The 18,787-nt window shown below is 39.5% G+C and overlaps 1 protein-coding gene across 1 annotated transcript in view; it reads right to left on the reverse strand.

The window, feature by feature from the left end:
- The window catches only part of TOP6BL (TOP6B like initiator of meiotic double strand breaks), a 110,024-nt gene that overhangs the window by 37,850 nt on the left and 53,387 nt on the right, over positions 1-18,787 (reverse strand). The window contains exons 4-8 of the mRNA XM_064364699.1: positions 14,206-14,315; positions 6,399-6,482; positions 2,616-2,671; positions 2,214-2,285; positions 310-502 (exon numbers count right to left, since the gene is read on the reverse strand). Of these exons, the coding sequence (XP_064220769.1) occupies positions 310-502; positions 2,214-2,285; positions 2,616-2,671; positions 6,399-6,482; positions 14,206-14,315 (515 nt within the window). The remainder of the gene's footprint in view (positions 1-309; positions 503-2,213; positions 2,286-2,615; positions 2,672-6,398; positions 6,483-14,205; positions 14,316-18,787) is intronic.

The raw sequence follows: 18,787 nt of genomic DNA on the forward strand, positions 1-18,787 counted from the left end.
TATGGCACTCAAGATCTACCATATTCAACTCCAGACTACTTTTCCAGCCTTACATCTCCCTCGTGTACCATTTATTTCATGCTTCAGTCATATTGAATTATAAGAAAAATGTATGACATTTGTCATATTTTATAGTTTTCAGTTCCCTGGCAAAATGTTCAAGCTTGGCTTTCACATTAGATTATATGTTTTTATATAAATCATACATATTTGTAGATGCAGAATACACATACTAAAGGCTTTTCTAAAACTGGGATATAAAAACCCATTTCAAAGATAATTGGGTGGAATTTTTCATCAAAAGGATATGGAAACTGAAGAAATGCTGTTAAGCTGACTGGAAAAAACCTTTGGGCTGGGGCACAATGCAACTGCTGGAGTCAGTATCAGTTCTCCCAACAAGTCCATACCAGCCACGTCATCAGGGATGAAAAGCATTACTGGATGTCCTAGCACAGGGTGAATTCTGCTGCAGTATGATTCAATTGTATCAAATTTTGGTCTACTGTCAGAAAACAGACAAGTCAAATTTAACATTTTTCCCTCTTAAGAAATTATTTAAAAGAGCCTTCAAAATTTTTATAACTTCTAACATATGTATAACCATATAACCTGCCATATCAATTTTGTTGGAATAAATAACTTGTGTCTCACTCAGGAAACCACAGCAATGGAAGTAATAGAAAAACTGGCATTTCAGGGATGGTATCATGGCTCCTGCTTTTGCTGCCACTAATGGATGCTTCTTAGTTTCTCTTTAAAAAAACATTTTAGACCAGGCATGGTGGCTCACACCTGTAATCCCAGCACTTTGGGAGGCTGAGGCAGGCAATCACTTGAGGTCAGGAGTTGGAGACCAACCTGGCCAACATGGTGAAACTCCATCTCTACTAAAGATACAATAGCTGGGGGTAATGGTGCACACCTGTAGTCCCAGCTACTCAGGAGGGTGAGGCAGGAGAATCGCTTGAACCTGAGAAGCAGAGGTTTCAGTGAACTGATATTGCGCCACTGCACTCCAGCCTGGGTGACAAAGCAAGACTTTCTCAAAAAATAATAAGTATTATTTTATTTTATTAGATAAAGGGTTCTCACTATGTTTACTAAGCTGGTCTTGGACTGGCAATCTTTCTGCCTTGGCCTCCCAAAGTGCTGACTGCAAGTGTGAGACATCATGCCCAGCCTGTTTCTTATTCTCAAGTATATTTCCTCCACTAAAATTAATCTTTGGTTTTGAGCAAGTTTCCAAATTCATTTAAAGGGCAGCATTGTGTGAGAGGGGCCATGAATCACAAATGGCCTAAAGTTGGCCCCATGATACTTTGAAGTCTGCTCTCACACATGCTACACCTTCCCCTGAAGAGGTCTGAGGTTGCTGTTTGGTAAGAACAATGAGAAAAAAATCAAGCCATCTTTCTCTCCTAGAAAGAATCTAGTAAAATTTTGTGTCTGTCTACTTTCCAATAGCTCTTTTCTAAACAGAGAGAAAATAGTCAACCTGAAAGCTGATTAAGAATGAATGAATTAACTAAGAGGAAATATTAATGAACCTTTTCCTTTCTCTCTAATCAGGTCATCCAAGGAAACACATCTACAAACATTGGCTCAAAGGCTTAAACTTGTATCAGTAAAATTATGATGATGAGCTGTCTACCTGTAAGGACTGTATAATATTAGAGGATCACTAAAGAAAGATATGGAGTAGGGAAATTATTACCTGTATATTAAATGACAAAAATATTCTCATCTGAGGTCTAATTTTGAGTGAGAATAAGAAAACAGACTAAAAACCAAAGGCAGTCTCTTTAACCCTTAAGAGCCTGTGACTACTAGTGTTACCTCTGGGCATACAAATAGAGGCAGAAACTAATGAATAAAGACTAAATGAGGGCTGGACACAGTGGCTCATGCCTGTAATCTCAGCACTTTGGGAGGCCAAGGCAGGAGGATTGCTTGAGTCCAGCAGTTTGAGACCAGCCTAGGCAACACCCTCATCTCCTGACCTCAGGTGATCCACCCGCCTCGGCCTCCCAAAGTGCTGGGATTACAGGCGTAAGCCACCGCACCCAGCTGCACTTCTGCTTTTCTTATAGAGAAGTTGACACCTGGCACTTACAAACGACAAGTGAGACAATTTCCAATTTCTACCCACATTCATACTCATGAGAGGAGAGTAAAACATGCAGAGGGACAACAATGCTTTACGCCTTCACCTCGCATAATGCTGAGAGTCTACCACAAGAGCAATTCCATTCCAAAGGTTCAAAGTGGGTTCATTCTCTACCCTGCAAAGCAAAGCAAAGCCATCTCTCAAAGATTCTAAAATCAGTCTCTGTTTGACACAAATTTTGGCCCATGAGTACTACCACCCCAGAGAGTACTAGAATTCAGTAACTTCATGAACAAAGGGGAAAATGGCAATCTCTAAGTTTACCCCCTCTAGTGATAGGGATGAATCTGCTAGAATAAGAAAATGTGGAGGTATCAGAAAATTAGTTTCAAGGTGACTTTAGGTCAAGACATCAAACTAGGAAGCTTTTGGAAATAGGACAATAATATCTGAGAAAAATTGCAGAGCCATAGCATCATCTTAAGTCATAGACTTAAGAACTTACCCAAATAACTCTGTGGAGAGGATTCCATTTACCTTTACACTGAAATTAAATCTGATCTGCAAAACAATAAATTAGGTGTGAGATTTAACATGAGCCAAGATACAGATTTAAAAAAAACTTCCATACCTAATCCCCAAAGGAAAATAATATTTTAAAACTTTTAAATTAATATTTTTAATTGATAAACCATATATACATTTATAGGGTACAATGTGGTGTTTTGATATATATATACAATACGGAATGATTAAATCTAAATCAAGTAGATAAGCATATCTATCACATAATTTGCTAGCATTTTTTTTGTGGTGAGACATTTGAAATTTACTCTCGCTATTTTGAAATATATAATACATTATTATTGACTATAGTCACCCCCCTGTGCAGTAGATTCTAAAAACTTATTCCTCCTAACTGAAACTTTGTACCCTTTAACTAACAACTACCCATTTCCTTCCTTAACCCACTGCCAGCCTCTGGTAAGCACCATTCTATTCTCTACTTCTATGAATTTGACTTTTTCAGATTCCAAATAAAAGTGAAATAATATATTATTTGTCTTTCTGTTGATAAGAAAATGTGGCATATATACACAATGGAATACTAGTTAGCCTTTTTTTTTTTTTTTTTTAATTTTTTGAGACAAGGTCTTGCTCTGTTGCCCAGGCTGGAGTGCAGTGGTATGATCTTGTCATCCCAGGCTCAAGTGATCCTCCCATCTCAGCCTTTTGAGTAGCTGGGACCACAGGCACATGCCATCACACCTAGTTAATTTTTGCATTTTTTTATAGAGACAGGATTTCACCATATTGCTCAGCCTGGTCTTGAACTCCCTGACTCAAGTAATCCTCCTGCCTCAGCCTCCCAAAATGCTAGGATTGTAGGAATGAGCTACCACACCCAGCCTAGTCAGGCTTTAAAAAGGAGGAAATCCTGTCATTTGTGACATGGATGAACCTGGAGGAAGAAGACTTTTTTTTTTTTTTGAGACAGAGTTTCACTCTGTTGCCCAGACTGGGGTGTAGAGTACAATGGCGCTATCTCAGCTCACTGCAACCTCTGCCTCCCAGGTTCAAGCAGTTCTCCTGCCTCAGCTTCCCGAGTAGCTGGGATTACAGGCGTGCACCACCACGCCCAGCTAATTTTTGTATTTTTAGTAGAGACCGGGTTTTACCATGTTGGCCAGGCTGGTCTCGAACTCCTGATCTCAAGTGATCCACCTGCCTTGGCCTCCCAAAGTGCTGGGATTACAGGCGCGAGCCACCATGCCCAGCCAGGAAAAAGACATTCTTTATCACTTGCATTTTCCCTAAACATACTTAATGCTTGCCTGTGTCCAAATTCTAAATCTTAAATATACTGAGCACTATACTAAAGCTCCAGGTAGTCAGAAATTATCAGGAATCCCTGCCCTTTTGCCATTCTCCCAACCTATCCTTCATCCCTTAACCTCTCTCTCTCTCTTTTTTTTTTTTTTTTTTTTTTTTTTTGAGATAGTTTCACTTTGTCACCCAGGCTGGAGTGCAATGGTGCAAACACAATTCACTGAAGCCCCTTCATCTCTTTTTTAAAGGAACTATCCATTTTTATTTCTATTATTTTCATAAAATATTCCATGCTTTTTTTTCTTCCTCTTCCCCATCTGATTTTTATGTCCTCTCCAATTTACCTCACTGTTCTAATTATTCTCTCTCTTCACCTGTATTTTTCTTCTGTGTAACATAAGGTAAGAAGTGACTCTAGAATCAGACTGCCTGAGTTCAAATCCTGATTCTCCAAGTTATTTACTCACTGTACCATAGTTTTCTCAGCTACAAGATGGAAACGATGATGATAAAACTTACTTCACAAGGGGTGTTGTAAGAGTTAAGTGAGTGAGTGAACAAAGAGCACTTAGAATAGTGACTGAAACAATAGGCAAAAAGTAGGAAGATAGCAGAAGGGGGATGTCACAGATATGCTTAACTGTGTTTGTCTTTATAAACCTATCTACAGATAATAAAAAATTTAGCTCTCTAATATTCAAAATATTCTATCAAAATTTCTTGGCCAGGCGTGGTAGTTCATAACTGTAATCCCACCACTTTGGGAGTCTGAGACAGGTTAATCACCTTAGGCCAGGAGTTCAAGACTAGCCTGGCCAACATGGCGAAACCCCATCTCTACTAAAAATACAAAAACTAGCCAGGCATGGTGGCACATGCCTATAATCCCAGCAACTCAGGAGGCTGAGGCAGGAGAATCGCTTGAATCTGGAAGGTGGAGGCTGCAGTGAGCCAAGATCAAGCCACCACACTCCAGCCTGAGCAACAGAGCAAGACTCTGTCTCAGGAAAACAAAACAATTCCTTATCTGTTCTTACAGTCACTTTAGAAAAGGAGATAAATAGCAAGGTTTATTATCTAGGTTTAACAAAAAACAAAGCACAGAGGAGGGAAGAGGTATCTAAAGTGATACAACAAAGCAGAAAAAAAGTGAAAATAACCCAAAACAAAGCTCTCTCTATCCAGAGGCTTTTCAGCTATAACATATAACCAACATTAAGATTGCCTCGGCCAGTTGTGTTGCCTCACGCCTGTAATCCCAGCACTTTGGGAGGCCAAGGTGGCCAAGGTGGGTGGATCACCTGAGGTTAGGAGTTTGAGACCAGCCTGGCCAACATAGTGAAACCCTATCTCTACTAAAAATACAAAAATTAGCCAGGCACGGTGGTGCACACCTGTAATCCCAGCTACTAGGAAGACTGAGGCAGAAGAATCATTTGAACCTGGGTGGCAGAGGTTGTAGTGAACCAAGATGGCACCACTGCACTCCAGCCTAGGCAACAGAGTCAGACTCTGTCTCAAAAAAAAAAAAAAAAAAAGATTGCCTTGGGTTGGGTGTGGTGGCTCACACCTGTAATTCCAGCACTTTGGGAGGCCAAAGCAGGAGAACTGTTTGAGTCCAGGAGTTAGAGACTAACCTGGGCAATATAATGAGATCTTGTGTCTCTTAAAAAAAAAAAAAAGATTGTCTTAAGGACATAAAACCAAATCAATTCAAAATTGAAAGTTGTCTTAGCCAGGCGAGGTGGCTCACGCCTGTAATCCCAGCACTTTGGGAGGCTGAAGTGGGTGGATCACCAGGTCAGGAGTTCAGGACCAGTCTGACCAACATGGTGAAACCCCATCTCTACTAAAAATAAAAAAAATTAGCTGGACGTGGTGGCACTTGCCTGTAGTCCCAGCTACTCAGGAGGCTGAGGCAGGAGAAGCACTTGAAGCTGAAAGGTGGAGGCTGTAGTAAACAGAGATTGTGCCACTGCACTCCAGCCTACAGAGAGAGACTCCATCTCAAAAAAAAGTTATCTTTTTTTTTTTTCCTGTGACAGGGTCCCATTCTGTCATCTAGGCTGGAGGGCAGTGGCACAATCATGGCTCACTGCAGCCTCAACCTCCTGGGCTCAAGCAATCCTCTCACCTCACCCTCCTGAGGAGCTGGGGTTACAGGAGCTCACCACTTCACCTGGCTAATTAAAAAAATTTTTTTTTTGTAGAGTCAGGGTCTCACTATGTTGCCTTGGCTGGTCTTAAACTCCTGGACTCAAGCGATCCTCCTGCCTCGGCCTCCCAAAATGTGGAATTACAGGCATGAGCCACCATGCTCTCAAATATTAAATATTTTAATCATCTTCATTGAAAGAAAATGAACTAATCATATTTGCCTATGTCCTACAGAGTAAAGGTCTCTGGAAAACATATGACTTAAACAAGAGAATCATTATTGTACAAAAGAACAGCTTACCTTAGGGTGCACCATGATGATTTTACGTAAAAAATGCTTTATAACCAGACAATCTGTCATCAAAGTTCTGGGCTTTTCATCCACCTGTAATAACACAAGAAAAACACCGACCACACATATACAATCTCAAGAGCACAAATGAACTAAATTATGGCATTTCCTCTTCTGAAAGTAACTATACCTCAGAAAGCTTTTTGGATATCCAAGGGGAGACATCTTTGGGAATAAGAATGGTATGCAAAAGAAAGCCTAAATAGCCATCACTTCTTGGGCTAGAGTATCTATTACATGGAACCTCAGGAGACACAAGAACAAAGATCAGAGTAAAACTCATAATGTCAAAACCACCTTTGGGGACAAATTTAAAAGTAATTCAGATTGGAGTTGATAAGAATAACTACCATCTTAAAGGCTTTGGAACAATCGGTATTAAGAATCTGAGTAACGCTTTTTAAAAAATAAATTTCAAAAAAGTATCTGAGTGGAGATGAAGGAGCAAACACTAAAAGAAATTTATCTTTGACATCAATCCATTAATCCAAACATTTATTTATAAGGAAAAGCTGTAGAGCAAAAAGCCAAAAGTCAGAAGACCTGTGTTCTAGTACTGGTTCTGTAAATAACAACAACAAAAAAAATTAACTACTCACAAACAAAAAAATCACTGCTCTGGATCTCATTTCCTAGTTTCCAACATAGGAATAAAACCTACCCCCTAGGCCAGGCACAGTGGCTCACGCCTGTAATCCCAGCACTTTGGGAGGCTGAGGTGGGCAGATCATGAGGTCAGGAGTTCAAGACCAGCCTGATCAACATGGTGAAACCCGTGTCCACTAAAAATACAAAAAAAAAAAAAAAATTAGCCAGGTGTGGTGGTGCACACCTTGTAATCCCAGCTACTCAGGAGGCTGAGGCAGAAGAATTGCTTGAACCCAGGAGGCAGAGGTTGCAGTGAGCCGATATCGTGCCACTACAATCCAGCCTGGGTGATACAGCAAGATTCCGTCTTAAAATAAAATTAAAAAATTATAAAAACCTGCCCCCTTTGACCTGGCAGAACCGTTTTAAGGATCCATATATTTGAAAGTGTAGGCTGGGTGTGGTGGCTCACGCCTATAATCCCTGCACTTTGGGAGGCCCAGGTGGGCGAATCACCTGAGGTCAGGAGTTCGAGACCAGCCTGGTCAATATGGTGAAACCTCATCTCTACTAAAAATACAAAAATTTTCCGGGCATGGTAGCATGTGCCTGTAATCCCAGATACTCAGGAGGCTAAGGCAGGAGAACTGCTTGAACCTGGGAGGTGGAGGTTGCAGTGAGTCGAGATGGCACCACTGCACTCCAGCCTAGGTGACAGAGCTAGACTCTGTCTCAAAAAAAAAAAAAAAAAAGGAAAAGAAAGTGTACATTATACATGGTAACAAGAACAGATACTCTGCATTGAATACCTATTATATGATAAGTATTGTGTAGGTGCTATATATATACTACCTCATAGTAATCCTGTAAGGTAGGTATTGCAATCTCTTGTTGTTGTGGTTTTTTTTTTTTTTTTTTTTTGAGATGTAGTTTTGCTCTTGTTGCCCAGGCTGGAGTGCAGTGGCGTGATTTCAGCTCACTGCAACCTCCACCTCCCGGGTTCAAGCCATTCTCCTACCTCAGCCTCCCAAGTAGCTGGGATTACAGGTGCACACCACCATGCCTGGCTGAGTTTTTGTATTTTTAGTAGAGATGGGGTTTTGCCACGTTGGCCAGGCTGATCTCAAACTCATGACCTCAGGTGATCTGCCCACCTTGGCCTCCCAAGTTGCTGGGAATTACAGATGTGAGCCACCGCACCTGGCCCCTTCTTAGATTTTTTTTTAAAGGCAGAGAGAAGTTAAGCAACATGCCTAAGGTCACTTAGTTGTTCAGCTGTACAGCCAGAACTTGACCATAAGTCTTTCTTTTTTTGTTGTGTGAGTGACCTTAAGTCTTTCTAATACCAGTTGCCCATGCTCTTTCCAATACACTACAAACACTTCCCTACAAATTTAAGATTTACCACTAGGTGAAGACTTTACTCCAGGAATGGTGCCAAAGTTATCTTTTTTATATTACCTACTTTAAGCTTCACAAAAACTCTATTAGATACCCAAATTTTATAAATAAAAGATTGTGCAGGATCTGGATTTTTAAAAACGAAGGAAAATAAAAATATGTATTTTACAAAAGAGTCTCAAAAAGGTTAAACAGCTTGTCCAAGGTTAGCCAGGTTGATCTGGCTCTAAATCTTTAGCATTAACCACTTACCTATACTGACTCACTATTACAGTATTTCTAAAACCAAAGTTAGAAACAGCCTCCTAGAAAATACAGAAGTCCAAAAAAATCAAAGAAGAAATACAATCTGAAATCAGTTGTTTGAGAGAGTACAGAGCCATGTACTAGGTATATGTTAAAAAGAAAAACGGTCCCAAACATAAAAATTTGATAACACAGAAAGAACACACAAATATATAAGGATAAAATATTACAATATTTTATTTTATTACTATGCTTTTTTTTAATTTATAGAAACAGGGTCTTGCTTTGTCACTCAGACTGGAATGTAGTTACATGATTGTACCTCACTGCAACCTCGAACTCCTGGGCTCAAGCAATCCTCCCACCTCAGTCTCCCAAGTAGCTGGGACTACAGGTGTGCATCACCACACCTGGCTAATTTTTAATTTTATTTATTTATTTATTTTTAATTTGTTTTTAAAGACGGGGTTTCACCATGTTTGTCAGGCTGGTCATGAACTCCCAACCTCAGGTGATCCACCTGCCTTGGCCTCCAAAGTACTTGAATTACAGGCGTGAGCCACAGCGCCCAGCCTAATTTTTAATTTTCTATAGAGACAGGGTCTCACTATGTTGCCCAGGCTGGTCTCAAACCCTTGGCCTCAAGCAATTCTCCCACCTTTGCCTCCCAAAGCACATTTTTAGGCATAACACCCAGCCTTAAAATGTTTTTTATAAGTACACTGAAAAAGAAGTCAAGAACTGTGGCAATAGCTTGGGATTAAAAAAAAATTATTTGAAAAAGTTATTACAAAAATGGGCTGGGCACGGTGGTTCACGTCTGTAATCCCAGCACTTTGGGATGCTGAGGCAGGCAAATCACTTGAGGTCAGGAGTTCAAGACCAGCCAGGCAAACATGGTGAAACCCCACCTCTACCAAAAAAATACAAAAAAAAATATTAGCCAAGTATGGTGGCATGCTCCTGTAATCCCAGCTACTCTGGAGGCTGAGACATGAGAATCACTTGAACCTAGGAGGTAGAGGTTGCAGTAAGCTGAGATTGTGCCACTGCACTCCAGCCTGGTGACAGAGTGAGACTCCACCTCAAAAAAAAAAAAAAATTACAAAAACAGATGGGGGATTATTAGAAAATTCTGTAAACACGTCTAGGATTATTCATGCATGTAAATAGTGGTAATTAAATAACAACTGTAGTCAGTATATATATCGTCATATCCTTCATTTTTAAAATTTTAGTATAAAATGTTTAAACAATAAAAAAGCAATAGTCTTTAAAGCATTTTCTGTACTTACCATTTCCAAAACAACTTCTTGGAACAGTTTCAAACCTTTGCAAACTTGGTGATTATACGGCATATCATAGAGAGAGCTAATTACATCTAACAGTGAGACAGCTGAAGTAAAAGTTCCTTGAGCAACTACTGGAGAGAGGCTACAATGAATGATTATATTTACTGAATACTTGCTACATGCCAAGCAGTTTCCATGCAAGTAAGAAATAACCCCATTTTATAGAAGAAGAAAATGAGATTCGATAAGCTAATTAACTTTTCCAAGGTCACACACAGCTAGTTAAGTGGCAGCACTGGGATTCAAACCTACAGCTGACTAACTCCACACTCCACATTCTATTATGCAATGTTGCCTCTCCAAAAATGTTCATTTTCTGTGTATACAGGTAGCTATCTCAATGGGATAATATATAATCCATCATTATTTTTTATGGAGCAATGCTTATGTATGGCTACTCAATATATGCATTTACTCACTCATAAAATATTAATGTGGCTTATTATATACCTGGGCCTATAAAAATAAATAAGACAATCTCTGAATTAGAAGAGTTCACAGTTCAGTAGAAGAGAAAGACTAATTTATATGGCAATGTGAAATTTAGATAAATGAGGTGCTAAAGGAACACACCAGAAGAACTGACACCTAACCCAGAGTTAGGATAAAGTGACTAATGTCAGGTCAGAGAGGATAGTTAATACAACACAACTAACCCCTTTTCAGATCTACTCATAGAATTATTAGAGAGAGGAAGAGAGAGACGACAAAGCCTTTTACAATTGGGTGTTGGGTGTTAGAGACCCAGTACCTGAGCCTGATATACCTACAGAAGCACTGAAGTTACTTATGTACTGTTATGAAAAAAATGGATACTGCCACCCCTGCACAGCAGAAACCACTATTAAATCACATGGTTTTAGCCTTCACCTTTAAGTATGTCTAATTATATGATAGAATATATAAGTATGCTTTCAAATATGAACTTATGCAGTCATGAGCCCTTTATATCACATTCTAGAAGAAAGTCTCAATCTCTCTTCCCCCCTCACTTTAGATACATACACACAGAATTATAGATGTATAAATATATAGATATGTTTGTGCATATATGTGTGTGTATATAACTCCATTCACTTGATCATTTAGTATTATTACAAAAATATTAAGCTGGATAAAGCTGTCAAGAAGATCTTATAAAATCAGATTGCTGGCCGGGCGCGGTGGCTCAAGCCTGTAATCCCAGCACTTTGGGAGGCCGAGGCGGGTGGATCACGAGGTCAAGAGATCGAGACCATCCTGGTCAACATGGTGAAATCCCGTCTCTACTAATACAAAAAATTAGCTGGGCATAGTGGTGCGTGCCTGTAATCCCAGCTACTCGGGAGGCTGAGACAGGAGAATTGCCTGAACCCAGGAGGCGGAGGTTGCGGTGAGCCAAGATCGCGCCATTGCACTCCAGCCTGGGTAACAAGAGCGAAACTCCGTCTCAAAAAAAAAAAAAAAAAAAAAAAAATCAGATTGCTTTTGGAGGGACATGTTACCTGGCCTAATGAACCTGAAGATGCAAGACTAGCTGTGGGCATAAACGCAAAGCCCAATATCTCTCCTAAATGAAACTTTCCTTAGTCTTCCTTGCGATTAACTTTCCTTGCATACCCAAATTAATGACTCATTTATTATAGCCTTGGATGTCTCTGTTAGTCTTTGCCATGAACCCTGCTACTTAACCTTTCTCCTCAATTGAGGCGTACATGATGAAATCTTTTACAATCTTCTTATTTCTTCCATTCTCTTCATTCAAATATTGTTTAAATAGCTGCACAGTATCCAAAACAATGAGATATAATGGAAGAAATGCATGAGAAAATCCTTGTTCCCTTGAGGCTAATGCCGTCTGACTATACTATTCTTTTACCTCTCATCTCCATCACCAGCTGACTCCTGGTCATGAAGCTCAGTTTTCCTCTGTACTCCACATGCTGTCATCATCTTGACTGATATCCATATCCAAGCAGATAACTAGCCCAAGCAACAACTTAGTCCCACAATTCCCTGACCTTTTCAACAATAATGACCCTGACCTCCACTCGGTCCCAGCCACCTATTTCCATGGCCACGGCTTGGAACTGTTCCATTCTGAAAATCTTAACTTGAAATTTTCCACTCTATTGTGAAAAGATGTACACCAAGATATTAATAATGACTGCCTTGAAAGGCCAAATTATGTGTATTTTAAGTATCTGTTTTGATCATACTTTGATTTTTCTGAGGGAAACACTATTTGTGCAATTAAAAAAAAGAGAGAGAAACTTTATCACTCTGATAACAACTTCCTATTCTTTCAAGTGTCAGAATCTCCTATACCCAGCAAATCTGTTTTTCAGTCTCATCAAGACCTCCAGACTTTGACCTCTTCCCATGGTTTAGTTGCCACGCTAACATAGCAATCAGTGCTTGCTTCTATCATCCATCCTGTGAATCACACCATATTGTAATTATGTGTTTACTTCTTGATCTTTCTATCTATACTCCAAGTTCCTTGGGACCAAGTAATGTATCTTAAGATACTGTAACTACAGACAGTATCTAGCTCATTGACACTGACTTGAACAAATACACGTGTCTGGATGAATAAATAAATATTGAAATAGCCCTAATCTACATGAGTCAGACTTTGGTTCAAGTTCTAGTCTGCCACTTAACTTTTGTATGACACTGGGAGAGTCAGTCAAGTTCTCTGAATCCCAACTTTCTGGTCTGTAAAATGGGGTGATAATCCTCATCCTACCCGCTTCATAGACTTGTCAGACTTAAATAATTTATATAAATATTATGTATATAAATTATTGCTTGTTCAGGCTGACTAAAACACAGAACCTCATTTCCCAGAATTGCCCTTCTTGGGTCACTGGAATCACCTTTTTATTGCTACTTGACATGAATAGTTTCAGAGCTGACTAACCATTAATTGCTCCAGATTGTTCACCCTCCATTCTCCTAAAGAAGATAAGGCACAGCCATGGATATCTGTTGTCCTGTTGCATACCCATTTCTTTTAGAATGAGCATATAATTATTCAAACATGGAGAAAGGCTGCCTAACAGCTTCCTGGGAGAATGTTTAAAGCACTGTAATTCATTATGTCTCCACCAACTCTAAGGAAGGAAAATAGGAGATGAGAGAACTGTTAAAGGGAATGGAGAGTAAATTATCACTCTCATAAATCTGGACTACAAATAAGTCAATAATAAGATCTCTAAACCAAACTAATAAAAACGTATCCAAGTAGGATCTGCATTGAGAGTCACTTTTTATTTTATTAGGAGATCTAAATTCAAATAAGGGCTTGTTTCATTGGTTCTGCATATTAGGAATAATGTTCCAAAGCCTAGGCCATACTGTTATGGACTGAATTGTGTCCCTCAAAATTCATCTGCTGAAGTCCTAAGCCCCAAAGTGACCGTATTTGGAAGTAGGGCCCTCAGGAGGTTATTCAGATTAAATGAGGTCATAAGGGTAGGGCCCTGATCCTAGGTCTTAATAGGACTGGTGTCCTTATAAAAAGATACACCAGAGCCAGGTGCCACTAGTCCCCACCTGTAGTCCCAGCTACCAGCTACTTGGCAGGTTGAGGCAGGAAGATCACTTGAGCTCAGGAGTTCAAGGCAGTAGCGTGCTATGACTATACCTGTGAATAGCCACTGCACTTCAGCTTGTGCAACATAGCAAGACCACATCTCTAAAAAAAAAAATTCAATAAAAATAAAGAGACACTAGAGATCTCTTTCTTTTCAGGCACATGCAGAGAAAAACCACATAAGGACACAGTAACAAGGCAGTAGTCTACAAGCCAGGAAGAAAGGCCTCACCAGAAGCCAGCCCTGACAGCACACTGATCTTGGATGTCTAGCCTCCAGAAATGTGAGAAAATAAATATTGCTTAAGCCATCTAGTCTGTGGTATTTTGCTATGGCAGCCTAAGAAGACTAATAAGTATAATACCCAGACCAATTAAATCACACAATCACTCAGAATGGGACACAGACGACAGTATTTTTGGAACTCCTAGGTGATCTAATGTCTGCACAGGCAAGTTTGGGAGCCAATGCCTTATTTCATTTCAACTTGGAACTGTGATGGACCTAGGTTTTTCTTTCCTGTTACTAGATTTGCAGAAAAATAAGAATAAAATCATGAGTAATTTATAAGACCGCAACAAAACCTGCCTCAAAAATCATCTGGAAGGGTGTTACTCCTGTCATGTCCTGAGAATAGCTGCCTTCCTCTGAAGTCCAAGTCAGCTTTGCAGAGATTCTGGGCAGTATGGACTGTATTTCTGTGTGAGAAAAAATGGCAACAAAGTCAAACAAGCAGTTTGGATAAGCACAGGATTTCTGGATTTGTTTATTAAACTGGTGAGCCAAGAAGGCTTTTCCCTGATGAAAAGATTATCTACAAGATTTAAAATATGACTGGAAATGGCTATGAATCAGCAAATTGCTTGAACATTTAGAATTACTTTATGGGATTAGGACATTTAATCTCATCTTTTCAATTTTTTTTCATTTGCTAAATCAATTTTTATTTTCTGTTAATTTCCACAAGGTAATGTTTAATGCCATATAGCTTCAGAACTGATAGTTCTGATATTCTTGTATTTTTTAATAAATCAATTCATTATTTAATAAACATAAGTCTAGTACACAAACTAATTTAGAGCTGAAGCCTGAAAAATTCAAGAGTGACTCTCAGGCATGTACCTTTCTTTTTTTGTGTGTGTGTGAGATGGAGTCTTATTCTGTCACCCAGGCTGGAGTGCAGTGGTGTTATCTCAGCTCACTGCAACATCCACCTCCTGGGTTCAAGTGATGTTCATGCCTCAGCCACCCAAGTGGCTGGGATAAGAGGTATGTACCACCATGCCCAGCTTATTTTTTTGTATTTTTAGTAGAGAAGGGTTTCACCATGTTGGCCAGTCTAGTCTCAAACTCCTGGTCTCAAGTGATCTGCCCACCTTGGCCTCCCAAAGTGCTGGGATTACAGGTGTGAGCCATCATGCTCAGCCCAGCATGTACCTTATATGGCATGTTATTTAATGAGGTTGTCTTTAAAAAAGAAAATTAAACTCTTATCAATTTAATTTGTGGATTAACCATTTGGTATATTTACATGTATTGATTCAGAACTATTTTTCTATAAAGCATCGACAAGTCCTGAATCATCAACAACAAAGAAAACAACAAAGTAGGTACCATCTTTCTTCTTCTCTATACCATGGCACTCATATTACAAGGGAAAAACCAAATCTCCCATCTCTTATTTTACAAAATGCCATCCCTTATTTCCTCTACATGTATCTGCAAGATTTACTTTCCTTTTTTTTTTTTTTTTTTTTTGAGACGGAGTCTTGCTATGTTGCCCAGGCTGGAGTGCAGTGGCGCAATCTCAGCTCATTGCAAGCTTCACCTCCCAGGTTCAAGCGATTCTCCTGCCTCAGCCTCCTGAGTAGCTGGTATTACAGGTGCACACCTCCATGCCTGGCTAATTTGTGTATTTTTAGTAGAGTTCAGGTTTCATCATGCTGGCCACGCTGGTCTTGAACTCCTGACCTCAGGTGATCTGCCTGCCTCGAACTCCCAAATTTCTGGGATTATTGGCATAAGCCATTGCACCTGGCCTGCTTTGTTAATGATGTTGACAATGTTGATATTATACAAGAATTAAACTTTGAAAACCTAATGATGATAAAAAATATGCCCTACAATAACAGCACAAGTTTCTCCTAAGGCATTCATGCTACATATCTCATAATGCTTTAACCATCTCAAAAAAGTGTAGACATTCCCAAATCAAATTCTAGCTAACGACTGCGTCCGGCGGCTCACGCCTGTAATTCCAGCACTCTGGGAGGCCAAGGCAGGTGGATCACCTGAGGCTGGGAGTTCGAGACCAGCCTGACCATCATGGTGAAATCCCATCCTATAAAAATACAAAAAATTAGCAGGGCATGGTGGCGGGTGCCTGTAATCCCAGTTACTCAGGAGGCTGAGGCAGGAGAATCGCTTGAACCCAGGAGGTGGAGGTTGCAGTGGGCCAAGATCGCACCATTGCACTCCAGCCTGGGTGACAAGAGTGAAACTCCATTTCAAAAAAAAGAAAGAAAGAAAATTAGCTATCAATCTTGATGTCTCGCGTCAATCTTCAGTTCTGCCACTGATCAACTTTCTGAACTAAGGCAACCCCCCTTTTCTGTGATTCAATTACCATTCTGTGAAATAAGAAAAAATTATAAATGAATCATATTTCAGTTTGATTAGTAAGACAGTAGAGAAACGGGGTAAATGTGGATATATGAGAAAAGGTTTACAAATAACTTTGAATTCTTTAGAAATCTTAATAATAATTTAAAATAAATTATGTAGCTCTTTGGGGGGAAATCAATTTCAATAGTCTCACTCCACATACACAAACACACAAATCCAGAGTTAAATGTAAAAAGGTGAAACAATAACTAAATAAAAGCCTTTCATTTCAAGATAAATCAAGCATATGCTGAAATATCATCTTCCTGTTCAAACATATAAAATAATACAAGTATTTTTAAATCTTAATAAATACATAGTTATGGTGAGAAAAAAAGAAAACAAAATTTTTTTTTTTTTTTAAATAGAGTCTTGCTCTGTTGCCCAAGCTGGAGTGCAGTGGCACGATCTTAGCTCACTGCAACCTCTGCCTCCCAGGTTCAAGATAGTCTCATGCCTCAGCCTCCTGTGTAGCTAGGATCACAGGTGTGCGCTACCATGCCTGGCTAATTTTTATCTTTTTAATAGAGACAGGTTTTTGCCATGTTGGCCAAGATGTTCTCAAAAAGTGATCTGCCTGCCTTAGCCTCCCAAAGTGCTGGGATTACAGGTATACAACACCTTACTCAGCCAGAAAAGATAAATCTTCATAGACCAGAAATGGAAAGGTGTTCTTCTTCCCCCTTCTTTGAAAAGAACAACAAAAAGGGAACGAAAGAGAGATTCCGCAATAGTAGACAAGAACTAAAATGATGCATGATATTTGGGCCTAGACTAGGAACACAGAGCTAATACTGTAACACTCACAGGTTTAAGAGCAAGAGACACACACAGGAGGTCTAAGCAAGAGACCAATACATGAACAAAGGCTAGAGGCACACTACCTGTCTACCTGAATGTAAGTTACAGCCAAGGGGGTTCTGGTAGCAGCCTCACTGATGTGAGATGAAGGCCATAGAGCCATTTCATGTAAGTGGTGAAAGGACTCAGAACTATATAATCTATTAAGATGTGAGAGCTTCACATTTTACCACCCATACAAAAATTAATTCTAGGTATACATCATACAAAGCTAAGGCTCAGTGACTCAGAGAGCCTCCTACAGGACAGTTGTCAACACAAAACGTGTTCAGGTTAAACAGATCATAAACAGCTCTTAATTAAAAATTACCAGGCAAAGAAGATGAATACTATGAAAACTGTAATACATATCAACCAAAGCACTTATACCTAAGAAAATAAAGTTAATGGAACAATCTGGGAGAGATTTAAAAATAAGTATCTATATTTTATACCTTCAAAAAGTAAAAGAAGCCATGAAACAAGGAAACACTGTTATAAATTAAACAGAAAGTAATGAGGTATTAGAAATCTTATAAATTGGCTGGCACAGTGGCTCACGCCTGTGATCCCAGCACTTTGGGAGGCAGAGGCGGGTGGATCACCCGAGGTCAGGAGTTCAAGACCAGCCTGGCCAACATAGCGAAACCCCACCTCTACTAAAAATACAAAAAAATTTAGTCGGGTGTGATGACAGGTGCCTATAATCTTAGCTACTTGGGAGGCTGAGGCAGGAGGGTTGCTAGACCCCAGGAGGCAGAGGTTGCAGTGAGCCAAGATCGCCAGCCTGAAGGACAGAGCAAGACTCTCAAAAAAAAAAAAAAAAAAATTAAAGATACTTTAATTCTTTATTTTAATATAGAAATTAAATCTTTAATTTCTAAAAATTAAAGATAAAGTGTTTGAAATTAAAACTATATGTATGCTTAGATTGGACACAGTAGAAGAGCAAATTTAAAAGAAAAGTTAGTACATGAATGTTCATAGCAGGATTACTCATAATAGCCAAAAGTGGAAACAACCCAAATGACCATCAAATGATGAACAGCTTAACAAAACGTGGAGTATTCAGCCATAAAAAGAAATGAAGTACTGTTACATGCAACAACATGGATAAACCTTGAAAGCATAATGCTTAAAGAACCCAGACACAAAATGTTACATATTGTATGATTCCTTTATATGAGATGTCCAAAATAAGCAAATCGCCAGAGACAGAAAGTACATTAGTGTTTGCCAAGGCATAGAAAATGAAAGTAAGCGGAGTGACTGCTAATGAGTACATGGTTTCTTTTTAAAGATGAAAATGTACTGGAATTAGATAGTGATAACAGTTACACAGGCAGGAAACAATGGCTCATGCCAATAGTCACAGCACTTTGGGAAGCCAAGGTGGGAGGACTGCTTAAGCCCAGGAGTTTGAGACCACCATGGGCAATATGGTGAAACCCCATCTCTATAAAAAATACAAAAAAATAACTAGGTGCAGCGGTACACACCTGTAATCCCAACGACTAGGAGGGCTGAGGTGGGAGGATTATCTGAGCCCAGGAGGTCGAGGCTGCAGTGAACCATGATCACACCACTGCATTCCTGCCTGAGTGACAGAGTGAGACCCTGCCAAAAAAAACCATAGTTATACAACCCTGAAAATAGACTAAAACCC

Source organism: Aotus nancymaae, unplaced genomic scaffold, assembly GCF_030222135.1.
Source record: "Aotus nancymaae isolate 86718 unplaced genomic scaffold, 86718_ANA_hifiasm-v0.15.2.pri h1tg000059l, whole genome shotgun sequence".
Taxonomy (NCBI): Eukaryota; Metazoa; Chordata; class Mammalia; order Primates; family Aotidae; genus Aotus; species Aotus nancymaae.